The sequence below is a fragment of the Mus pahari genome, chromosome 5 (genome assembly GCF_900095145.1).
Source record: "Mus pahari chromosome 5, PAHARI_EIJ_v1.1, whole genome shotgun sequence".
Classification (NCBI taxonomy): domain Eukaryota; kingdom Metazoa; phylum Chordata; class Mammalia; order Rodentia; family Muridae; genus Mus; species Mus pahari.
This window is the reverse complement of record NC_034594.1, coordinates 162,917,565-162,943,640: the sequence shown is the minus strand read 5'-3', so window position 1 is coordinate 162,943,640 and position 26,076 is coordinate 162,917,565. Positions and strand designations below refer to the sequence as shown.

Genomic DNA, 26,076 nt, shown 5'->3' with positions numbered 1-26,076 from the left:
ACCGGGTGGGACCTAGGAGCCGGCGAGGAGGGCTAAGGGGCGGCGGGGCGGGGAGCTGAGAGGCATGGCGCGGCCCGATGACGAGGTGGGGCCGGCCGTGGCGCCCGGGCACCCGCTGGGGAAGGGATACCTTCCGGTGCCCAGGGGCGCCCCGGACGGGGAGGCGCGCTTGGAGCGGCAAGACGGGCCTGAGGCGCTGAACGGAGGCCCCGGGCTCGGCCCGCTGGTCGTGGGAGCCCAGGGCGGGCCGCAAGCCCTGATAGCGGCGGAGGAGGAGACCCAGGCTCGGCTGTTGCCCGCGGGCGACGGGGAGGACGTCCCATGCCCCGCGTGTCCCCCGCGCACAGCGCTGTCGCCGAGGCGCTTCGTGGTGCTGCTCATCTTCAGCCTTTACTCGCTGGTGAACGCCTTCCAGTGGATCCAGTACAGCAGCATCAGCAACGTGTTCGAGGACTTCTACGAGGTGTCGCCGCTGCACATCAACTGGCTGTCCATGGTGTACATGGTGGCCTACGTGCCCCTCATCTTCCCGGCCACCTGGCTGCTGGACACGCGAGGCCTGCGGCTCACGGCGCTGCTGGGCTCCGGCCTCAACTGCCTGGGAGCCTGGGTCAAGTGCGGCAGCGTGCAGCGGCACCTCTTCTGGGTCACCATGCTGGGGCAGATCCTGTGCTCCGTGGCCCAGGTCTTCATCCTGGGCTTGCCCTCCCCCGTCGCCTCGGTATGGTTTGGACCCAAGGAGGTGTCGACGGCTTGTGCCACAGCAGTGCTGGGCAATCAGGTAAAGACTGGAACGACTAGATACTGGGATCCTTTCAGGCTGGTAGGAAGTCATAGGCCGGGCTGGGGCAACGGTCTGTGTGGGTAAAGTGCATACTATAGAAGCGTGAAGACTGAGCTCCAGCACCAGGAGAAAAGCCGGGCACGGTGGCTTCAGGTTGTATTCCCAGCCAGCACTGACAGGTGAGGAGGACAGCTCCTGAGAAAGGACACCCGAGGTTGCCCTCTGGCCTACACACTCGGGCACGCTTGGAAACTGATGGTGAAAGAGATCTCAGGTGTTTTTGTCGCCACTGCAAAAGAAAAGTCTTGAGATCTGGGAAGTTTGTTTCCATGTTAAATGTCCTTGGAACAGCTCTGATTTAATTGTATTAGTATTAGTAGTCAGCCCAGCATGGCACCTATTGATCACGTATAAGTGAATGTTCAATAAATGTTCCGGTGATAAAGATTTGGCAGTACTACTGAGTCCAGCTATTAGTTCTTAACAGTGAGACAGTAGAAGACTAATCACTGATCATGAATGGTTAGTGGGATAAGTCAAGACTTCCTTAAGAAATGATCTTGTCTTTTTCTACCATCATAAATTCAAATGCCACTAGAATAACAGAAGTAATAGTAGGTAAAAGGGTTTTGTGTGTGATTGATTGATTGATTGATTGATTGATTGATTTAAAACGGTCTCTTCCACTCTGTAGGGCAGGCTAGTCTGGAAATCACTGTGTCCCCCTGGCAGGCCTCAAACTTGACAATCTTGCTTCAGGCTCCCAAACACCACCATGAGTCACCACAATATTATGTTTGCATTTGTTAATTTTAGGCTTGTTATTGTAATTTAAGATTTTGCTAGAGGGCACTTGTGACACCTGATGTTTTTGTCACCATTGTAAATGTCACCATTTTAAAAGATGCTTAGTATTCATTCAGTTGAAGGAAATCTAGTTTAAAAAAATCTATAATCCTTGTTATACATATACTGTTACCTGCAGCTATGTAACCAGAAAATGTTATTTCCTTACTTCAAGTCTCACTTGGGTCAAGATCATGGTTTAAAATGCCCCAAGAGACTAAACATGTGTGCCTATTTTATTAGAATTACTTTCTTTTTCTAAGTCACTTATTTGCTATGTATCAAAAATAATTTATTACTGATACATTGATTGGTTGTTTCTTTATGTTTAGATAGCAGATGTTTTTTAAAAGGTATTTTTTGTTTCTGAATTGTTTTCAAGGTAAATGCTTCATTAAGCATAACAAAAATATCAACTCCATATCTATGAAATATTAATTTTATGGATAATAAGTGGAAATATTTACTTATAGGTAGACTTCCCTCTTCTCAGCACACATCTGGGTCTTCCTATATTCTCCTGAGGTATTCTCACCCTTCTCTTGACCCCTGTAACTGTATAGTTGTTCACTATCACCAAAACACAGTTTCAGCTTCGTTTATGGAATGATCATGCATAATAATATTCAGCAGCAGCACATAGTCACTAGGCTTGTGATTTGTGTGCATGTATCATTTAACTTGATATTATAAGTTTAGAAACTATTAGCTCATGCATTCAATACATAGGGAAATTGAGACTTTAAGGAATGAAGTAATTTTCCCAAGGAAGTAATAGAGTTTGTTCACATATAAATGTGTCTGGTTCCTGAATGGTGACTTCTAACTTTCAGGTCTCTAGAAAGAACCTTTGAAAATACAGACCTTGGGCTGGTGAGATGACTCAAAGGGTAAGAGCACCCGACTGCTCTTCCAAAGGTCCTGAGTTCAAATCCCAGCAACCACATGGTGGCTCACAACCATCCATAAGGAGATCTGATGCCCTCTTCTGGAGTGTCTGAAGATAGCTACAGTGTACTTACATTAAAATAAACTAAATCTTTAAAAAAAAAGAAAAAAGAAAATACAGACCTTTTAAGCTTGGCAGTGCTTCTCAAAGTACTTAATGTGAAATGTTTACTATGAGTTACAAATCTTTCTAATGTGCCTTCTTTGGTTTCTTAAACAATGCCAGACTTGCACTTGCACAAGGGCCTCTACAGAAACATTGGTTCCCAGTGCTTACGATACTCTTCCTGTTCAGATTACATAATTACATACATACTACCACTAAGCTCTCTTCAAGTTCATTTTTACCGCTGAACAACTTTCTTGATTCCATGTAGAGTTCGCTCTTTTCTTTTCTTTTCTTTTCTTTTCTTTTCTTTTCTTTTCTTTTCTTTTCTTTTCTTTTCTTTCTTTTCTTTTCTTCCTTCCTTCCTTCCTTCCTTCCTTCCTTCCTTTCTTTTTTAAGATTTATTTATTTTATGTGAGTACACTGTCACTCTCTTTCAGACACCCCAGAAGAGAGCATCAGAACCCATTACAGATGGTTGTGAGCCACCATGTGGTTGCTGGGAATTGAACTCAGGACCTCTGGAAGAGCAATCAGTGTGCTCTTAACTGCTAAGCTATCTCCCCAGCCTTCTCCATCTCTTACTGCATCATTTTTATCTCTCCATGTAGCATCACTGTCTCATGCTATTTACATATTTACAAATACATACAGTTTTATGCTCATGACTGTTTATTTTTCATTTCATCTCCCCAGAGTTTTCCGCATTCCTTTGTAATTACTCATTTACTTACCTTTTCCTTCTTTTTTGAATTTCTTCACGTGTGTGTGCAAGTATTCAGGTATACATGTAGGACAGAGGTGGTTGGATGAGTGCACACTTGAAAGCTGGAGAATTTTGGATGTCTTCTCTCACTCTTCACCTTATTCTTTTGGGGGATGGAGTCTCCCATAAACCTGGAATTCAGGTTTTTCACTAGGCTGTTAGTCAGCAGGCTCTAGGGATCATGCTGTTTCCACCCCCAGTGCTGTAAGTACAGGGGTGCACAGGATCATGCCAAGTTTATTATGGGGTGCTGGGATTAGAACTCTGGTCCTTAAGTTTGTGTGGCAATAGCTCTTACCCACTGAGCCATCATGCCAGCTCCTAATTGCTTTCTATATGGATTTGTCTGTGAGGAGTGTTTTATATCGATGACATTGATTAATGTGTGACATTTTGTGTCTGACTCAGTTCTCTACCATGGTTTCAAAGTTCATCGCATAGTACTACATCAATCAGTTCTTACCTATGAACATAATTCATTGTGTGAACATAGTTGATAAACATTTAGGTTATTAAACATGTTTTGGATTTGTGAATGGGGTTGCTGTGAAAATTCATGTATAGTTATTTGATTATCCATTTTTAGTTTTAGGGCAAGTACCTACAAGTGGAACTGAAACATTGTATTTCAGTTCTGTATTAAGCTTGTGAAGAAATTGTCAAGTGTGTCCATAATGGCTATATTACTACAATTTCTCCCATTGTTTTCTGTTCTTACCAGAACTGTTTTGTTCTTATAATCATCCTCATCCTAGTGGATATAAGATAGAGTCTCATTGTAGTTTTTATTTGTATGTCCCATATATATATATATATATATATATATATATATATATATATATATGGTCAATATATATATTCTTCTCTTTGGAGAAATGTCTTTTCAAGTCTATGGCCTATTAATATTAGGATCTTTTTATTGTTGTAAAAGTTCTTTTATTCTGTATGATAATTTCTTATTAGATATGATTTGAAAATATTTCCCCTGTGTTGTATGAGTGCTTTATTCCCTTATCAGATAGATGCAGGGGAGAAGTTTGAAAGAACATACAGTGTGACAAAGGCATTGGAACAGACTAACTAATGGGCTACAGTGCGCCTTACTCGCACTACTGTTCCTCTTTATGTTCTGTTGAATGCCAACGCTTACTCTTTGCTTCCTATTGACAGCTATTAACAGGACTATTTATTTTACAGCTTGGAACTGCAGTTGGCTTTTTGTTGCCACCTGTTTTAGTGCCTGCCATGGGCACAAAGAATAACACAGGCCTCCTGGCTCACACACAGAATAACACAGACCTCCTGGCTCATAACATCAACATCATGTTTTACGGAACAGCATTTATCTCCACATTTTTATTTTTTTTAACAGTAATTGGTAAGTGAATTGTTTCTCCTAAGGCTTAGATAAGTGCATGACAATATGAGGATAACTAACCCTGAAAAGCTCTGCTGATAGGGTCTCCAGTTATGGTTTTGTTTTGTTCTTGCTGTGCAATGTCTTGCCTGGGTACTGAGTGGAACAGCTCTAGGGCCCACTACGTGTTTTGATTTTTTTTTTTTTTTTAACATTCTAAACTGTTTAAAGACTAATCAATCCTCTGGGCATGGTGGCTCACACCTTTAATCCCAGCACTCAGGAGGCAGAGGCAGGCGCATTTCTGAGTTCGAGGCCAGCCTGGTCTACAAAGTGAGTTCTAGGACAGCCAGGGCTACACAGAGAAACCCTGTCTCAAAAAACCAAAAAAACAAAACAAAACAAACAAAAAAGACTAATCAATCCCATGTATCTCCCTACTAACTCAACCTGGTGAGTGTTCATTTCAAACATGTTGCCTGGCTTCATTCCCACATTCATCTGTGTGGTGTGTATCTGGTAGTTTCCTAGCCTGCAGCTAGTTTCTGTCATGCTTTGAAATGACACAAATAGGCCACCACCTTCCCTTTAGTAAGAAATTTCCCCAGTTTAAAATTAACTGGGTCTAAAAATGAAGAACTGTAGAATGATCCTGGGCAGCATTGAGAAGTTCAGAATTTCAAACTGTGGCAACTATCTGCTTGTTAGGGCCACTTCAGCAAAGCCTGGCTGCCATCATCCGTCCCTGAGTCCTCTCGTCTGGCCTGTCTTTTGAAGGAGTCAGTCAGAGTCAGCTGCAAGCAGCCATCACCAGCTTGGAAGAAGCTTTGGGAAGGTCTGCTTTTTTTTTTTTTTTTTTTTTTTTTTTAAGTTTAAGGGGAAGCAATTTCGATTTCAGGGGAGAAGGTAGGCAAGGTGTATCTAATACATATATATGTATATGCTGCTGTAACTGGAGTAATGCCCATCATAAGGCACTCAGTATTTCTTAAATGGATTTGGTTAGGAAAAGAACTTTGGAGTTCACAGGCATCTTTTTTTTTTTTTAAATAAACATTTATAATTAAACTGTGCTATAGTTGGAGGTTTTTAGATTACATATTAAAATTTTACCTTGGCTATAATATCAATGAACACTTCCTGTTTTATGATCTGCAGACATGAGGTTGAGTTTTCAGAGGAACATCTGATTGCCTGGGTAGGTGACCTGCGAGACCAGGTGTAGAAAGCTCAGCCCACATCTGCTATTTTCCCTGAGATAATGAACAGAACGTTCTCTCAGTAGCATCTGAAGTATATTAGTATGTGCAGGTGGCGTCTCAGTTTCTAGGTTTGCAGTTTGTCAGCCAGTGGTATATTTGAAGTGTGGACACTGCTGAAAAAGGACGCGTGTTTCTCTTACTGTTTTAATATCTTAACAAAAGTTTTAAAATAAATCAATGCTGGTGAGGGGACCTCTTCAATCTGCTTTTCTAGTTGGTACATTGCTTTGCTTGATGAAGAATGAAATATTGCTTATGTACATTTTAGAGACATGGACCTCGTACTTACAGTATGTTTAAGTATAAAGTGTCTTTCTTTCAGCCATTCATATACAATCATGTAAACCTCATGCTTCCATCTTGCTGAATCTTTAAGTTGAACGTCTCTTCACAAGAAATGAATAATTATATAAGGCATCTTTATAAACAGAGCTGGAGAGTTGGCTCAGCAGCTCAGAGCACTTGCTGCTCTTGCACAAGCCCCAAGCTGTGATCCCAGCCCCCATATCCTTGGGTGGCTCACAGCCTCCTGTAATCCAACTACAGAGGATCTCCATAGGTACTGCACTCATATGCACAGACCCCAACACACACATACACTAATGATTGAACGTAAAAACATAGGGCTGGAGAGATGGCTCAGCAGTTAAGAGCACTGACTTCTCTTCCAAAGGTCCTGAGTTCAATTCCTAGCAACCACATGTTGTTCACAACCATCTGTAATGGAATCTGATGCCTCTTCTGGTGTGTCTGAAGACAGCGACAGGACAGTATACACACATACATAAAATAAATAAATCTTTAAAGAAAAAAAGTAAAACTGTGTATAATTAGTTAAGTAACGGAGAGATGGCTCAGTGGTTAAGAGCACTTGTTGCTCTTGTGTGGCACTTGGTTCAGTCCCAGCATGCAAATGTAGCTCACTCACAACCATCTGTAACTCCAGTTACAGATAATCTGATGCCCTCTTCTGAACCCTGTGGGTACCAGACACTAATGTAGTGCACATATACACATGCAGGGAATTCACTCACATATATAAAATAAAAATAAAATTTAAAAATGACATCTGTAGTTGAAATTTTTTACACAATATGTATACTTACGTGTAAACTGTTACAAATAGGTTTTTAGTTTTTCAAGTCAGGAAAAAGAACAAAATAGGCATGGCTTGGTTTATTGTCTTTTGTAGTTTGAGAAATTAAAGAGCAAACTATTTATATATCTAGTTAGTTATTGATATACTTGTGGCTTATGTATTGAGAATGGAAATCGACCTAGGTATGTGGAAACAAGGGGATAAAAGGGGGCTTATTTTCAAGTGTGCTTTAGTGCTCTACAGTTTTAACCTTATGACTCTAAGCATAGTATTAAAGCAAGGAAAGAATTAGTTATGCCACATACTCTAATCCCAGAACTTGGCAGGCAGTGGCAGGAGGATCAGGAGTTCAAGATCATCCTCGGCTACATAGCTAGTTCAGGGTCAACCTGGACTACATGAGACCCTGTCTCAAAAATAAAAGAGAAACAAAAAATTGCAAGCTACTATACAACCATTGTGTGAAATTGTGACAGCTTGTGCCATCATACTCAAATATTTTCTGTGGAAGAAAACTGAATTTGAAAATTCTTACTTAAATATCTTCACTTACCAGAAGAAGTGAGTTTACATTAGTCAAGATTCTACTGATAAGTAAAAATTCAACCAAATCCATATTTATATTTATGGGTATAAGTTAAATTTTTAGCAAAGTGGCATGTTTCGAACAGGTATACATAGGTCTCCCTCCAGACTTCCTTAAAGGTTCAATTTGTGTAAGCCTCTTCCTTGTCCTCATGGTGGTGTGGGGGTGGTATATGTGAATGTAACCTACCTGGGATGCCTAGGAACTAACCCTAGCCGTCACTGAGTCCACACTAATTTCTCATTTTTCAAGAAGTCTCACCTCTCACGTTTGGATGGTAGATATGTAACAAATGCACGCTACGTACGTATACTGGTTGTTCTCACTGATCCTCCAGATCCTTTAGGGGAGATATCGTACTTATTCCCATCTTACTGGAGTTCACACACATAAAGAACATTCAATTCGCCAAATGTCACTGTTTGTAAACAAACAGGATCAGATTTAAGTGTAGGCATTTATGAGCTGCCACATATGCAAACTGACTGCTCTGAGGCTGTTTGTGAGTAAATAAACGCCAGGCCACAAGCTTGGGCTTGCTCCCTGTCTAGCTCATCACTTATGCAACCCGTCTATTCTATTTGTGTGTGCCACATGGTTGGTTACCTCTCCTCAGTTCATAGGTCTGTCTCCTCTGAGTCAGGGGCGAACTCTTTCCATGCCTGACTCTGTCCCAGAGTTCCTTTCTTTCTACCAGAACTCCCACCTCTTACTTCCTGCCTGTTTGCTAATAGGTCATCAGCTTTTTATTAACAGTCCATATAGTACACAAGAGAGTCTCTCTACAACAAAGAACATTTTATTTTTTACTTGCCCTTAGATTTTGTTTCAGTTCAAATAACCTCTTAGAAATGATAGTGTTCTTAGCCGGGTGTGGTGGCGCACGCCTTTAATCCCAGCACTCGGGAGACAGAGGCAGGCGGATTTCTGAGTTCGAGGCCAGCCTGGTCTACAAAGTGAGTTCCAGGACAGCTAGAGTTATACAGAGAAACCCTGTCTCGAAAAACCAAAAAAAGAAAGAAAGAAAGAAATGATCGTGATCTTAAATGTAAAATCTGTTCATGTGTACCATCTGTAAACTATGTGATTTAACTCAGGTGCATCAGTTTAAAACTTGGGTCACGACACCAAGATTGATAGAGGTAAAGACATTTAATATTAGTCTACTTAAACACAAGAATGTATAGACTGAATGTGTAATTGTGCTTTTCATTCTTCTACTTACAATGTCTTAATGGCTATAAAGTGAAATACATTTTACTTAGTCTATAAGTATTTCAAGCTCTTGAGCAAAGTCTGATTTTTAAAAAAAACTGAATATTGTGTTTATGATTTATTTTTGATTTATTTTTGACCTAGAACTCACTATGTAGACCAGCTGCCCTTGAACTCACAGAGTTACACCTGCCCCTGCCTCCCAAGTACTAGGATTAAAGGCGTGGCAATCACATCCCACAGTAAATATTCTTCAAAAGACAATACATTTGGTGTAGTAATTGATAATTATAAAATTTTACATATTTTGCGTGATCTTCATAACAACTTGTCACTGTTCTTTCAATTTAATGAATGAGAACCAAAAACTGAGACATACGGTGAGACAGGACAGTGGCAGAACTCACAGAGTGCATACAGTAAGACAGGACAGTGGGGGAACTCACAGGAGCGCTTGCTCTCCAATAAGACGGTGTCTGTACAGTAATGCAAAGGCGCTGCACAGCCCCTGATGACTGGGTCCTAATCACTGAAGGAGCCATGTGAGTGCAGTGTTCTTGAAGCTTTCGGTACCTAATGTCAGTTGGAGAGTAATTGCTATTTAAATTAATAATGATTTTACTGGCACAGATTTTTAGTGGGAAAAAGTTTGCATTTCAAATGTAAAAAGAAAGGCCTTATTTCCTGCTTTGAGATAGCTGCTCAGCAATAAACACTCATATACAAATGGCCTTTCGTTCCTCCTCTTCTTCCTGTAGCGCAGAGTCTGACTCTCCAACAATGTGTAGCTGGCAGGTACAGGTTTCATTTTGCCAAGAGATATCTGTATTCAGAAAGTAAATCTAAGTGGCGTTAAGGGCTGGTGAGAGTTATGTTTATTTTATATGAATTTTTATTTGGTTCATTTAAACCTAGGAAAGAGATTTAAGGCTTGTTGGAGACTCACAACTCTAGTTATTGACAATCTAAAACCTTGATTTACTACTGAGAAAGTTTTGTATTACCATTCTAATAAAGAAAACGATCTCTGACCCAGCTAGGACACGGAGAGACTTGCAGGACAGGCATAAGGCCTTCTAACTGTGCAAGGGTCAGATAGGGAGAAAGGGAGAGTGAGAACGTCAGCAGCTAAAGGCTTTGTGTCTACCCAACGTAAGGATGCTACAAATAAGTATTCTGTGAGTTCTGTCTCTCTTTGAATTACTTCTGAGCTCTGAAATAAAAGTATACTTAGTTTGGGTTTAGTTATATCATGATTAATGTTTTTTTCCAACAAAAACTTTTAATTTTCTATTTTTATCAACAAATAGAGGAATGACTCATTATATTTTGTGTGTGTTATAAGGACTTCCTTTCCCGGTGACTCTCAATCATGTCTGTGTATTGGGGAAATCCGATAATTTTTGTGTTTAGTGTAGAGTCTCATATTCCTACCTGGAGATTCTTCCTATTGGACTTTGTAGAGAGTCTCAGAATCAGGATTCATTTTAAATTTCCAAATGATTTCACTGGACAGCCTGAGATATCAGACCTCACCCACTTCAAACTCAAAATAAAATAGGCCTCTTCCAACCAAGAAGAAGACATTGTTATGAAAGGGAGAAGGGAGGAGAGGAAAGGGACAGTGATGAACAGGGAGGGGAGGGGAGATGTCTGTAGTGTAATGGTTAGTGCTCCGTGTGTGGGTGTGCTGTACGTAGGTTGGTCATCTGTGATCCTTTCCATGCATGTGTCCAGCATTCACGGAGAAGCCTCCGTTGCCTCCCAGTCAGGCTCAGGCAGTTCTTCGAGACAGCCCCCCTGAAGAGTACTCCTACAAGACTTCTATCTGGAACCTGTGCAGAAACATCCCCTTTGTTCTCCTGCTGGTCAGTTACGGTAAGTGGCCTTGTGTTTTCATTGATGACGTTTGAATGCTAGACTCTTTCTATTGAAACATTAATGAGATCGGTTAGTAAACTCCATACAATAGTGATGAACATAAGTCTTGACCTAAAAGCAAAAGTGCATAAGGGACTTTTTTTTTTTTAATATGCTGTATGCTTTTTTTGAGTCCTGGTGGAGTGTAACATCCAGAATGTAGAAGTTGTACTTGCAGATATAAGTAGAGAACCCCACTCTTGTGATTTAAGAGTAAGGTCTTAAAATCAACTGTAGTCTTATCTTAAATAGTGAAAACCTGGGGGTGTATGTTAAATATCTATTGACAAGACAACAGGTACCTGAATATATCACACTACAGACTATTACACAGTACAGAAAACCAGTGATCTACAATGAAAACTGTCCCTGGAGCCACAGAACAATCAACCGAGTGGTGAAATGAGCTTTCAGATGAATACTACTTACATGCAGAATAATTCTAATTGTCCATGTATATACATAGGAAATTAAAAACACCCGATGAAGATAGGGGAACCTTTGAAAGAGAAAGAAGAAAAGGAGTCTGAACCAAAGATGGCACAGTGTTCATGTCATGGCAGTGATGAGAGAACACGTTAGTCTGTCACTTTGTGCACCCTTGCATTCATTAGTAAAAGGGGGTGAAATAGTAAATCTAGACCTCAGGTAGGTTACCAGTCTAGCACCTGGGAGGGATGCACACCAGGGTTTGAGGTGACGTGTGATTCCTGATAATCAGCTGTTTTAATTTTTTCCTGTGTTCTTTTATTCTCATATGAATTGTCTTGTAAGTCTCTGATACAAGTGTTAGTTTTCTGAAGGAAGTATTCTGTTGTGATGTTAATGTGAGGATCCTCCCCCCCTTAAGATGTTTTCTTGTTGCTTAGTCAGGGTGTGGTGCTAGGAAGCAAACAAGAGCATTGTGCACACTAGACAAGTACTCTGTCATGGAGCCCTGTTTCACTTTTAACCACCGTTGACTGTCGCTAATGATAAATGCAGAGGAAACGGTGCTTGGATGGTTGTCATGTGCATAGTTACGTGTGAAGATGTGATTGATGATCCACATGCTTGAATCAGAATGGCATATTATTACAAAATCCTGTTTTCCATTTTCTGTTGCTACAACAAAATACCCAGGGTCGGATATTTTATAAAGAAGGTGTGTTTATCTCGTGTCTTTGGAGGCTGAAAGTTCAAGACCAGTTAGCCCCATCTGCTCAGTCTGGTGAGGAGTCCTTGGGAGTATCATGACGGGGATGGAATTTGACTTTATGCCAATGTGTTTGGTGGCCTTGTTTTATAAAAGCCTCCTCAACTAATACCTGACTCATTCCATAAGACCCAAATGAGTCTCTGAGGAGCCTCTGCGCCTCATCTCCTTGCTCTGGGTACCACCTCTTGAGGGTTCCATCATCTTTGATCCATCTGCGCAGGGGATCAAGACTCTAGCAAGATCCCTAGTAGACCTCATATAAACCCATCTGTCTGGTTTCTGACAGGAGCAATGGTGGTATTTAGTCTTCACAGGCTGACAACATTACATATTACACATGTTGTATAGGATTCCATGTTGTTTCATAGAATGGTGAATTTAACCTTTTTTTTTCCTTTGTAGGCATCATGACTGGAGCATTTTATTCAATTTCAACATTATTGAATCAAATAATATTGACATATTATGTGGTAAGCTTTTGTGGTTTGTTTTTGTTGTTGTTTTCTGAGACAGTCTTGCAATGAATCATTGACTAGTCTGAAACTCACTGTGTAGACCAGGCTGGTCTGGAACTTGAAGTGACTGTCCTGCCTCTGTGTCCCAGGGCTGGGATTACAGGTGTGTGCCACCATGCCTGGCAAGTTTCTGCTTTTATTCTGTATGCTTGGCCAAGACTTTTTCTTTAACAATATAATTTACATTAGCATGGCTCTAAAATGAAGGACTGTGGCCTTGTTGTTGTAAACATTGATGCCTGCCTCTAAAAATGCAGCATTCCATGTAAAACTCAAGGTGGAAAGAGCTGAAGGGAGCAGATTTGGGGGACAGAAGGCAGACAGGTCTCACGTTTACAGCAGAGGGGCCAGGGTGGCTCACGTGACTCCAATCCAGTTTCTGTGCATCCTGGACTCAGTGCACAGTCACTGTCTCCGGTACTTTTTACTGAACACACCTAACCCAGTTTGTAAAATGCACATTGAAAGTAAATTTTACAGGAATTGTGGCAAGACTTTAACTCAGTTATACGGAAAAGTGCAAAACCTTGTAAGGACAATAAACCTAAATGTCAAGGTCTGTGGCCTCTTGTTTAAAAGGAGCCAGCACCCTTACTGTGCCACAGCACTGCCCCCGACTTTCTGTTTGCACATGTGTAAATGGTTTTAGAGTCTTACCAACAAATAAGCCCAGCCTCGGAGGACCCAGAAAGTGTTTCCTTTCTTTCATTTAAAAAAAAAAGATTTATTTATTTTATGTATGTGAGTACACTGTGACTCTCTTCAGACACCCCAGAAAAGGGCATTGGATCCCATTACAGATGGCTGTGAGCCACCATGTGGTTGCTGGGAATTGAACTCAGGACCTCTGGAAGAACAGTCATCTCTCCAGCCCCTTCTTTCACTGTTTTATATCTGTTGTTGTCATTGTTGCTGTTGTTTAAAATAGAATGCATTCAATAAATCACCCTTCCCAAAGACCCAGCTCTAGCCCATGTAATGAGTCTTCCCATTATGTGCTTAATTTTATGATTATTTTAGTTAACTGTGTAACTGTATGGAAAGATGAGCTATCCGTTTGAACTAGAGATATCTGCTTATCTCTTGCACATTATCTTAGGGAGAAGAGGTGAATGCTGGAAGGATCGGGCTGACACTGGTGGTAGCTGGAATGGTGGGCTCTATTCTCTGTGGCTTATGGCTGGACTATACCAAAACCTACAAGTAAGTGACAGTAGGTATGTGCATAGCATGCAAGTAAAGATATGCTGATTTTAGAGAGAGAGGTTTCCCTAGGTAACTGAGCTGGCCTGGGGCTCAGGCGCCATTCTGCCTCTGCTGCCCGACTGCCAGGATTACAGCATGCACCACTATGTCTGAGTAAGACTTGGAGCAAGTCTTGCAATGATCTGCCTTTCTGGTCATATTCACTTCGCCACTGAAAATGTGAATGCCTTACAAACCTTCTACCCCTAGCTGGGCCTTTGTAGGTTGTTTCTATCTAGAAAGAGCCTTCCCTGCAAAACACCAGGCTCCTGACAGCTGTATCTTGTCTTTTTTATGTTGTGGACTAAAAAAAGAAAATTCTTTGTTTGGAAAAATTATTGTTGAGCTGCTACATTATCCACAGATGAAGAGGCTGGTTTGTCCTTCTGAGGAGAGAGGCAGCTAGCTGCGTTAGTCTCTGCAGAGGGAACCACTCACGGCTCTGTCTCTGTTGTAGGCAGACAACTCTGATAGTGTACATTCTGTCTTTCATTGGAATGCTCATATTCACATTCACACTGAACCTCGGGCACATCATCGTGGTGTTTTTTACTGGTGGGATCCTTGGGTAAGTGTCAGGTAATACCCTGCCTCTGTGATTCTGAAGGAGTGTTTAAAAGGCCCTCCAAAGGTCCTTTTGATGTTTTAGACTCTTTTTTTTTTTTTTTTTAAAGCTTTTATTTATTTATTATATGTAAGTACACTGTAGCTGTCTTCAGGCACTCCAGAAGAGGGAGTCAGATCTCGTTACAGATGGTCGTGAGCCACCATGTGGTTGCTGGGATTTGAACTCAGGACCTTCGGAAGAGCAGTCGGGTGCTCTTACCCGCTGAGCCATCTCACCCGATGTTTTAGACTCTTAAGAGTTCCTTTATTACACGTATAAATGTGTTGTCCCTCAGCACTATAACAAGAAAGCCTATGCTCATTTTGGTATGTGGTTGGTGAAGACAGATGAGCTTGCCTGTCCCGGTGGTTGCCCCTTTGCCCCTCTCATATGCCGCATGCTTGTGCTCTCGTAGCTTCTTCATGACTGGTTACCTGCCCCTGGGCTTTGAGTTTGCCGTGGAGATCACTTACCCTGAGTCTGAGGGCATGTCCTCAGGGCTCCTCAACACTGCTGCACAGGTAATCCTCTGCTTCCTCTAAACAGTTAACCAGGTAGCCGTCACCAGCACTTGATAGGTAGAGGCCCGAGGACCAAGAGTTCAAGGCCAGTCTCAGCTATATAGTGTGCTTGAGGCCAGCCTGGGCTACATGAGACTGTCTCAAAAAAAAAAAAAAAAAAAAAAAAAAAAAAAAAAAAAAAACACCCCAAAAAACAAAAAACAAAAAAAGACAAACAAAACCATAAAAACCAAGGTGATTAATATATGGTCAGTGAGCGGTGAGCTTGACCTGACTTTGTGGTTTAACAATCCTGCTATTCAGTGGTTGTTTCTAGAAGCCAGATCATAAGTCCATTAAGGAGGGTTCTTGTTGTAGACGGACCTCAGTCGGGTCCTCGATCCGCAGGAAAACTCAGGGTTCCAGTTACAGGCGAGCCAGGAGTTGGCGAGGATGACAAACAGACACAGACACAAGGGAGTGTGTATCTGAATGTAATTTTTCTAAGCAAGCACCAGACTTTTAATACAGAAGAAGAACAAGAAAGCTAGGCAAATACATCTGCCCAGGTACATTGACACAAAACAAAGAAAATGCATACATAAGAAGCCGGGCATGGTGGCACACACCTTTAATCCCAGCACTCGGGAGGCAGAGGCAGGCAGATTTCTGTGTTCGAGGCCAGCCTGGTCTACAGAGTGAGTTCCAGGACATGCAGGGCTATACAGAGAAACCTTGTCTCAAAAAAACAAAAATAAATAAATGCATACATAAAAAGCTAGGGGGAGCCAGACCATGTTTACAACTGAGAATAGGAACAACCAACCCTTAATTAAGATCAGCTAAACACAGGAGCCAGGTGAGTGGTTTGATGCAATGCTAGTCTATTGTTAAACCCAGCACCAGGGTTTATTTAGTAAATAAACTGATAATGCTATTCCTTTGGGCCTAGTGAAAAACATGCACCAGGGGGATTCCATTCTACTAACCCTTTCATGAATAATACTACAACCCACCTATTTCCTAGGCCATTGTGTATTCCTGTGTATCTGTGTGACTCAGCTATTGTTCTATGTAGACTAGCCCTGCGATTTCTAGCTCTATTCAAGTAAATTGTAATGCCTGATTACTTTCACTGTCTCTACTAGAGGTAAATTTGAATGTTACTGAATAGGTAACATTCTTACTGAATTCCAAGCTCAGGGTCGGCTCCAAGGACTAGGGAGTCCTTGGAACACTGGCGGAGGCAAATATAACTTAGCTAGATGTCAAAATCAATCCTTAAAGGCACTTATAATAAAACAATAATGAAAGAGAGCACACAGATCCATACACCAGACTAACTCCGGGACAGGTTTGGAGCATATGTGCTATGGGAATGCCAAGGTTCCAGGAGGCTAAGATTCCGTGAACTTTTCGCCTTGGGACTGCATCCAGGTTTCTAGGCCTGTCATGAGAGTCACTAGTGGAGTGGATGTAGCAGGTTCTGTGGGGAAAGTGTACTTGCTTTAAAACAGCAAACTCAATAACGATTATTTCATATATTTTATTTTAGATACTTGGAATTTTGTTCACATTGGCTCAAGGAAAGATCACAACAGACTATAATAGTCCAGAGGCAGGAAACATTTTCCTTTGTGTCTGGATGTTTGTAGGCATCATTTTAACAGGTAAGTGCTGAGTGTGTGTGCCATGTTGTCTGTATTCAAGTTTGTGCATTGCTGCTTCTTGGCTTTGTGAACTCTGAGGTTAAAAATGAGATAAGAAGGCTGGGCATGATGGCGCACGCCTTTCATCGCAGCACTCAGGAGGCAGAGGCAGGTGGATCTCTGTGACTTTTGAGGCCAGCCTGGTCTGCAGAGTGAGTTCCAGGACAGCAAGGGCATCAGATCCCTGTCTTGAAAAGCAAACAAACAAAAAGGAGATAAGAATCAGGACTCAGTTTCCTCAGGATGTGAGTCGATCCTTTCATTTTGGTGACTCCAAACTTAATACCATTGCTCTGCATAAAAGGCAAAACTGGGGCTGGATAGATGGAGCCCCAGGTTCAGTTCCCAGCTCCAAATAGTGGCTCAGCACTCTAGTTCCAGAGGATCCGATGCCCTCTTCTGGTCTCCTCTGGCACTGCACAAACATACATGCAGGTCACACACCCATACACATAAAATAAAAATAAATAAATCTTTTTGAAAAAGCTTTTAAAAAATCATATAAATTATTTATCACATCTGGGTATATGTGTCTCATCACCATCCACTTGGACACACGAGTGTCTTAGATCTCCCCGCCTGGTGTTGTATTCATTCCCATTGTACATACCTATTTCTCTTGAATTTTCTATTTCCGTTAACTAGTGCTCTCATCCATTCAGCTGCCAGACCGAGGAGATTCTGAAGTCCTCCATTTTCCCTCTGATTACTACATCCCCATCACTCACAGCCTGTATTGGTCAGCTGGTGGGAGACTTGTAGCTAAGTCAGAGGTTGAGGTCTTTTCTCAGCTGCCATAGTGCTGTTGAGTATCACAGCATTGTGTACCTTGTGTTAAATGTTGTAAGATAGAGAAGGGGGTATCAGCTTATACTAACTCTCCGTGCTTCTGTTTTAGCATTGATCAAGTCTGATCTGAGAAGGCACAATATAAACACTGGGCTTACAAACATTGACGTTAAAGCTGTAAGTAAGATACTTTTATGGCTGTACTCTGGGTAGATGGGATAAATGGGAAACCATTCTTGTTTAATCAGTAACATTTATAGCCAGTTCAACAATGGACGGTTAAGTGTTGTAATTCGGGTGTGATGCATCTCCTCAGTGTCAGTTGTTTTTGCAGGTACCAGATGATAGTCTGGTAGATCCAAAACCAAAAGTGATGCTGTCTGTACAGTTGGAATCTTCACTCTGAAGAAGGCAATGTGGCTGCCCTTCCACATGGGGATGTGGCTTCGTCTTCGGCAGCTGTGTGAGGTGTGAGACACTTGAAAGTTACTGGATGAATTCTGAATGTTTTGTGTTAAGCAGTGATTTTGCTTAAAATGTCTTTGTTTACCTCGTGTTGCCACTCCCACTCGTGTAATAGTGTCTATTTTCAGTTATGTATTGTGTACCTGAAAGTAACATTTTGACATTTTTTCAGGATGCTTTGTTTTTTATGGGTGTCTAGATCTTGTAAGACATATAAGAGTGTGCAATTCACATATAAACACATCTGGTACATTCCCAGTCAGTTGTCACTTGATTGTACTGACCATGTCAGGGTCACGGTCAGAGTCACAGTGTGAGTGCAGAGTCCCATGAGAACCGCTGACCCACTCAGACAGGGCTGGGGTTAGAGTCCCATCTCTTACACACCTGTGTGACCCACTCAGACAGGGCTGGGGTTAGAGTCCCATCTCTTACACACCTGTATGACCCACTCAGACAGGGCTGGGGTTAGAGTCCCATCTCTTACACACCTGTGTGACCCACTCAGACAGGGCTGGGGTTAGAGTCCCCTCTCTTACACACCTGTGTATTGTGACACGTTCTGTCCCACAAAAACAAACAAAATGGTTCTATGCACAGATTGAATCCATTATACTCTGGTTAGCTAGGAGCTGAGACACACACAGATCATCTGAGATCCTCTCTGTGCTGCCTTCATACAGATAAATGTCAGTGCAGTACAACTTGAAATAGCAGTTTTATGTCCTTTGTCCATTTTCACTCTCTTAAAAGAAACTTTCATCATCTGTGTTATGGGCTAGCTTGTGATTTCTTACATCACATCTATATTTTGCCTCGAAGATACCCAAGATAAGGAAGTCTGTGGTAACTTCAGAGAGCCAATGTGTCTCCATTCTGTGGAGAGTCCTTGAAATACTAGCTGCTGTCTTTCCAGGATCATTCCTCTGTCTGACCACTGTTTTTAAGGATTACCAGCCCTTGCATATGTCCTGTGAACGCTGGGAGCAGGTTCTGCTGCTCCACACAGTGTGTGTAGTCAGTACTCTGTGAACACTATCTCATACACGCTCAGGACAAGGCGAATGGGACCAAGTGAATTTTCACAGTGCCTACCACTGTGTCTTGTTTACAGTGAGAATTAAATGTCTTTGATGTTTTGACTCTTAAGCTTACATTCATGACATTTGATCAATCATAATATTTACATAGTGTGATTTTGTAAATTTTACAAAAATTTTACATAATATAAAAATGCACACAGAAAAAGTAATCATGTAATGAATATGGTTGAAGCAAATGCAACTTTGATTTAGGCAAAATATGCATAGATTTATCTTGATATTATATTCTCTTTCATCAAATTACTATAAATTATGTGGAATTTGACATTGGAGAATGTACTGAAAGAACTTAGTATCACTCAGGGTCAGGAATTCTGGTTTTGTGTCCTGGGTATGTTCTGCCTTGGTAACTCTGGACACATCATTTATCCTCTCTGGCAGCATTTTCCTGATCCATGAAATAATGCATTCACACTGATCTAAAAGATCTTTTTAAAATATTGTCATTCATCACGAAGTAGACCAAATTATGGTACCACAGGAATTTAGAAATCTATCTATAATTGGTGGTACACACCTACACCCTGTCTTGAAAAACCAAAAAGTAAGAAGGAAAGAGAAGGAAGGAAGGAAGGAAGGAAGGAAGGAAGGAAGGAAGGAAGGAAGGACGGAAGGAAGGAGCCTAGTTAGAGTAAACAATTGTGATTGATTATGTAGAGACAGAGAACTTCAGGTATATTTTTAACTTTTTTAGTCTGTAATAGTTCAGGTAGAATCTGTATCATCAATAACTTCTTTTAGTATTTCTGTCACAAGTTACAAATGACCAAAAATACGCTGTCTCCCCCCACTGTTTCTGTTTTTAAATTGACAGTGTTGTTTACAAGATCACATACATGTTACTTCCTGAAGCTTTGAACAAATTACAGATAAAAGTTGGAATACTTAATGTCTGAAAAGTATATTCTTGTTTTGTTTTTTTATTGTTTGGAAAAGTGATAAAGTATGATGTAATAATGCAAAATGAATTGATGATGTTCTCAGTATTTTAAGTGGATGTATGGGTAATATATCAGATAAGAATTTGATAAAATTCTATGTCATGGGTATAGAAGTAGTAATTATCATCACCTGTGTCTGCTTTCCTCAGATGGTTTCAGAAGCTGTTGCATCTGTAAATGTTGTGACATAGCTTTTGTCTATAGAGATTGTTGGAGTAATATCTTTGAAAATGTTTGTTAACAACTGGAACGGCACCTGTGTCTGATGTCTTCATTCCTGTTCTTATTTTTGCTACTTTTATAATTTCTCTATGTGCCTGTTCTTCATTATTTCATACTTAAAATAAATTTATTTTTTTAATGCTAATTTTATATGTCCTTTAAAAACAAATCCTGGTGTCTGGTATGTGTGGGAAGTTAGAAAGCAATCATATGGTCTTAGAGTCAGCCATAGAAGGAAAGGAGCCCACTGTTATCAGTACTCAATAGAAAACAAAATGTTGTATTCACTTAAAAATAATGTAAGAGTAAGCTGGGAAAGGGGCTCAGCAGTTAGGAGTGTGCACTGCTCTTGTAGAGGACCTGAGTTTTATTCCTAACATCCACATCAGGCGTGGTCACGACTGTCCCAGGGATCCACCACACTCTTGTGGCCTCCATGGGCAACTGTACTCATGTACATGCCCCCACACATGTGTATGATTTAAAACAATTTTTAAAAACCTTTAAAGAAGAGAGTAGCAGAGGGTGATGTCAGCTTGACAGTGGAGATTTGACCTCAGAAGCACTGTTTCTCAAGACTCTTCATGGACTGCACTTTTGTTGGGGGTTCAGTGAAGAGGTTTCAGCACAGTTCCAGCAGAAACCCCGTGAAAGGCAAGTTAAGTTCACATTAACCCCATCCCCCCACCACAGTGGCACAACACAGTGACAAGAAAGACTCAGTCAGAAAGCACAGAGCAAACACTGACTTCCTCAGCTCTGTAGATGCTGTCTAACGGCCCATTTCTGGCTTAGTCCAACCAGAATCTTGAGGTGATTGGCAGAGCTGAATGTCAGAGAAGGCGAGAAGCAGGAAAGGAAGACCACGGAGACTCCAGGCTCCATCGGGAAGCCACTCGGGATTCTTTCCCTGTGGACCATGGACAGACACCCCAATATTCTGTGTACCATATACTTGATCAAGCTGGTTTTCCAGGTACATCCACATGTCCACATAGAGTATCTTGGGCATTTAGTGGCTCAACTGAGCAGCATTAGAAGGTGCCCAAACTAGAGAAAGCAAACAGGAAGTGGCCTGGCTTTTCAGGATGGAGAGAAGACAAAGGGGAACAAGATATGTAAGGGCAGGTAAATCCACAGCGAATGTCTGAGCCTTAAAATCCCTAGCCAGGCTGAACTTGTCGTATATGTATTTTTCTCCTAAACAGTTGTCAGTAAAGCCTGGAGGGGGGCCAGAGGCATGGCTCAGTGAGTGTCTTAGTTGTGGTTTTACTGCTGTGAATAGACAGCATGACCAAGGCACCTCTTATAAGGACATCATTTAATTGAGGCTGGCTTACAGGTTCAGAGACTCAGTCCAGTATCATCAGGGTGGGAGCAGGACAGCATCTAGGCAGGCTGGTACAGGCAGAGCTGAGAGTTCTACATCTTCATCTGAAGAATGCTAGTGGAGAAAGACTGACTTCCAGGCAGCTAAGATGAGGGTCTTAAGCTCACACCCACAGTGACACACCTACTTGGACAAGGCCACACCTTCTAATAGTGCCAATCCCTAGTCCAAGCATATAGAAACCCTCACAGTGGGTAAGGTGCCTCAGGCCTGGCAACCTGAGGTTAATCCCTAGGACCCATGTGGTCAGAGGAGAGAACTGACTCAAGATGTCCTCTGACTGCCACACATGATCTGTAGCATGTGCATGCATGAGCCAGCAGCACATGTATACACACACACACACACACACACACACAAACACAATTAAAAAAATAAACTAGTGGGACATGGTAATCCATACTTCAGAGGCAGATGGATCTCTCTTGAGTTTGAGGCCAGCCTGGTCTATAAATTGAGTTCTAGGAAAACCTGGGCTGTTACACAGAAAAACCCTGTCTTGGAAGAAACAAAAAAACAAAAACAAGCCTTAAAAACTTTTTAAGCTATAAAAGGTGTGGTTTCTTATATATTTGCAGCAGTGGAAATCTTGAAAGAATAAAAATTAAGTTGGGTGTGATAGTTCATGCCTGTCTCCCAACATTTGAGAGGCAGAAAGGTCAAGGTTCAGGGTCGTCTTCAGCTTTGCAGTGAGTTTGAGGCCAGCCTGGGCTACATGAGATCCTGTCTCAGAAATTTAATGATTATTTAAAATAAAAATTAAGAACAAATTAAGGAAACACAGTGACACAAAAGAAAACAGTAGTAATCCAGTAACAAACTCCAAAACAAGTTGAGATCTGTACATTTCCTGAGTAGGGATTTATAATACTTGTTTATTTTGCAGTGCTGGTATCAAATCTAGAGAAAAATCCTTGTTTTAAGTAAACACAGTGTTGTGGTTTGGATGAGAAATGACTGCCATAGGCTTATGAGTTTGAGCACTTCGTCCCAGTTGCTGGTGCTGTTTGGGAAGTGTGTCACTGGGTTAAGGGTCGACAGTCTTGACCTACTTGTGTGTTTTCTGTGTGTAGATGAGGCTGATCAGCTAGCTTCCTGTTGCTGCTGCCATCCTCCCCGTGACTGTTGCCTTTCCTCTATGCCTCTGGAACCATGAGCCTTTGAATGCCATCAGCAGAACTCATCAGGCTGTGCCAAGAGAAGCTTGGAAGGCAGTAATGCTGAGCAGTGTGAACAGTGGAGGCTCGGCTCGTGAGATCTCAGAGGGAAGCAAGGGCGTTTTTTAGGACTGGGGCTAGAGGCCAATCATGGAATATTTAACAAAGAATCTGGCTGCATTCTGCCTGTAACCTAAGAATTGCATAAGGCTAAGCAACAGACCCTAAAACAAGAGGATGTGACTCCGGTAGGGGTCAGGAGCTGGAGAGAAATGGGGGGGGGGTTGATCAAATATATGAAATTCTCAGTTAAAAAATATTATATTAAGGTGCTGGAGAGATGGCTCGGTGGTTAAGAGCACTGGCTGCTCTTCCAGGGACCTGGTTCAATTTCAAGCACTCACAACTGCCTGTAACTCTAGTTCTAGGGTATCTGACACCCTCACACAGACATATATACAGGCAAAACACAGATGCATATAAAAAACAATGTAAAAAATTATATCAAAACAAAAATGTAACGCACTTTCTTTGGTGAAGGAAATTTAAAAAGAGCATAGCACTGAATCAATTATTCCTAATTATCCTTACTCAGGTCCCCAATGAAAAAGTAACAAGGGGGGAGGAAGGAAGAAGTGGAGATTGTGCAGTTGAAGGAGTAAAGGAGCCCTGGGAATCTTGAAGATTTCAGTCTAGTTAGCACTGGCAGGGAGGCTGTAACTGAGGGAGCGACTAATTGATTGATTACAATTACTAATTGATTGATCGATTGAGTGATTACAGAAGGCATCCTCTCTGCTCTGTGCAGTGGCAGTGGAGCCTGGAGGTCAACACTGCGCCCAGCTAAGCCCAGAAGCCTTGGGACTTGCCCGCTCCTAGAGAGCAACTCCCTAAGCAAGCTTTCTCCAGCGCCGTCATACAGAAGCTGCTGCGATGGGGTTCCAGGGAGTCAGAGAGTGTCAGGACAAAGTTAATTCATTTTAAAAATGAAATTAAAAACAAAACTGCCTAGGTCGGTATTTCCCCAGGGTCAGCATATGGAACACGGTGCAGCTGTAGTCCAATGGGGCCTACGCCCTCTGCTGGCTGTAGAATTTTGTACTGCTGTCCCTGTGGTTCTGGTTTTATAGGTATGAAGAATTCCAGACTGAAAGAGAGTTGTGGAGTCTTGTGTGTCCAGACAGCCACTGATCTAAGACAGTGTGTGACAGAGTCAGAGGCAATGAGAAGATCCCGTGAGGCCACCGAATGAGACTCAAAGGAAGCCTCAATTGCAGTGGAGAGCCCAGGATATTAGAGATGCCAGAACCACAGGATTTCTGCCAGGGAAAGTTGTAGGCCAAGTCCTTTAGAGGCCAGATGATTCTGTCACTAGCCCCAGATGCTGAACACAGAGCTTCAGGATTGCTGCTGTCCCTTCCGGGTTATGGTCTTGCCTTAGTCTTTCCTTACAACGAGGTCCTTATTCCTCCTTTTTGGAATGGAGGTGTTGATTCCATTGTAGCACAGATGTATGTAACTTGTTTGTGATTTTATAGGACTCAGTTAAAAGGTAGTATTAGGCAGATGCAGCCAACACTTCCCTTTTCAGGCAACCACCAAGATGGTTGAAGAGCAGAAGAAGTGAACCTCCTGCAAGTTCACTTACGGTGACGTGTACCTGGACCAGCTGCTGGACATGTCCTGTGAGCAGCTGAAGCAGTTGTACAGCACCTGCCAGAAGCAGCACCTGAACTGTGGCCTGCGACGGAAGCAGCACTCACTACTCAGGCACGTGAGAAAGGCCAAGAAGGAGGCGCCACCCATGGAGAAGCCCGAGGTGGTGAAGACGCACCTGAGGGACATAATCATGCTGCCAGAAATGGTAGGCAGCATGGTGGGCGTGTACAACGGCAAGACCTTCAACCAGGTGGAGATCAAACCAAGTTGATCAGCTACTACCTGGATGAGTTCTCCATCCCCCACAAGCCGATGAAGTCTGGTATTGGTACCACCCACGGCTCCCACTTCATCCCCCTGATATAGCCAAGGCCAATAAAGACTCATGTTTGGATCCTGGTGTATGTGGTGGTGGTGGTGGAGTGGTTATGGGGGAAGTGAAAATAGTATTAAATCTCAGAAGAGTTTAGGCTTTTGAAAGTATTGAGGCTGTTAAAGAACTATGGAGACTTTTAGAGATGGATTAAGTGCATTTTGCATTATAAGATAATAGAGTACAAAATAGAATGCTGTTGTTTAAAGCAATGCATTTGGGGTGGGGACTATAACTAAGTTGGTAGAGGACTCTTGGGCATTAAAACCTCAGTCAGTCCCAGTACAGCACAGACTGGATTTTGTGGTGTGTGCCTGTAGAAGGATCAGAAATACAAAGCTCTGCCAAGTCCTGTCACCCTCCCAGAGCCCTGCAAACTACCTGGCATCGGCTGCTGTCACCACACCATGAAATGACTTGGTAAAGTGAATATTGAACATGCTTCAGCCTTAGCTTCAACCCTGAAGCCACGCCTGTTGTGCACAGCTTTAACTGTCACAGTTCTTATTGGGTTGTATTTTACAACAGAATCTTATACATTTGAAGGTGCCCTCAGGATGTCTAGTAGAGACAGCTAATTTTAAAAAAAGATTTATTTATTATTATACATAGGTAAACTGTAGCTGGCTTCAGATGTACCAGAAGAGGGCATCAGATCTCATTACAGATGGTTGTGAGCCACCATGTGGTTGCTGGAATTTGAACACAGGACCTTTGGAAGAGCAGTCAGTGCTCTTAACCGCTGAGCCATCTCGCCAGCCTGAGACTGCTATTTTTATGCTGCAACTGTTACCGTTGTTTGCTTTCATTTGGTTCTGGTCACTTGTCTATGTGGCCTGGAATGAAGACAAGCAGGAGTAAAGTGAACATCTCCTTTTGATAGCATGAAATTATTTTTGAATATGTTACATATTTCTGGGATATTGATAATAGATGTATTTGAATAAAGTTGAAGAACATGGTAAAAAAAGAAGTTGAGGTCTGTGAGTGTGTGTGTGTGTGTGTGTGTGTGTGTGTGTGTGTGTGTGTATTCCTCTTAAAAACTAAGTAAATGAAGGGATGTGTTTGGGTGTCAAGGTGCCAGGGAGTGGAATTGTGATGTTGACTCTTTGTTGACTGGAATGGACTTACAATCACTGAAGAAACACACCTCTGGGTATATCTGTGGTGCTGTTCCCAGAAACGCTGAACTGAAGATGAAAGACTCACTCAGATGTGAGTAGCACCACTGATAAGTCAGGTCCCAGACTGAATTACAGGAATAAGTGAGCTGAATGTCAGCATGTCTATTCCCCAAATAAACCTTTTCTCCCT

At 41.9% G+C, this 26,076-nt stretch overlaps 1 protein-coding gene and 1 pseudogene across 3 annotated transcripts; both read left to right on the top strand.

Moving 5' to 3' along the window:
• On the top strand, positions 1-22,942 carry Flvcr1 (feline leukemia virus subgroup C cellular receptor 1). Of its 3 annotated transcripts, XR_003843907.1 has the most exons (11): positions 1-781; positions 4,648-4,828; positions 10,707-10,847; positions 12,490-12,557; positions 13,702-13,805; positions 14,305-14,415; positions 14,870-14,975; positions 16,510-16,624; positions 17,562-17,629; positions 17,787-17,920; positions 22,647-22,942. XR_003843907.1 is itself a non-coding variant. In XM_021198773.2 (10 exons), exons 1-10 carry the CDS (start codon positions 65-67, stop codon positions 17,856-17,858), a joined length of 1,683 nt encoding a protein of 560 aa, XP_021054432.1. In that variant the 5' UTR covers positions 1-64; the 3' UTR covers positions 17,859-20,289. The 3 variants fall into 3 exon arrangements, 2 of the variants coding, with proteins under 2 accessions (XP_021054432.1, XP_021054433.1); XM_021198773.2 differs by lacking the exon at positions 22,647-22,942 and having other exon boundaries at positions 17,787-20,289; XM_021198774.2 differs by lacking the exons at positions 4,648-4,828; positions 22,647-22,942 and having other exon boundaries at positions 236-781; positions 17,787-20,289.
• A 1,251-nt stretch (positions 22,943-24,193) lies between these two features.
• On the top strand, positions 24,194-25,194 carry LOC110322087 (annotated as a pseudogene).
• Positions 25,195-26,076: the final 882 nt, after the last annotated feature.

Coding starts and splice junctions, on each gene's coding strand:
- Flvcr1 (XM_021198773.2), top strand. CDS start 65: ATGGCGCGGCCCGATGACGAGGTGGGGCCGGCCGTGGCGCCCGGGCAC. Junction 12,558..13,701: donor TAATATTGACATATTATGTG/GTAAGCTTTTGT, acceptor ACATTATCTTAG/GGAGAAGAGGTGAATGCTGG. Junction 16,625..17,561: donor TGTAGGCATCATTTTAACAG/GTAAGTGCTGAG, acceptor CTTCTGTTTTAG/CATTGATCAAGTCTGATCTG.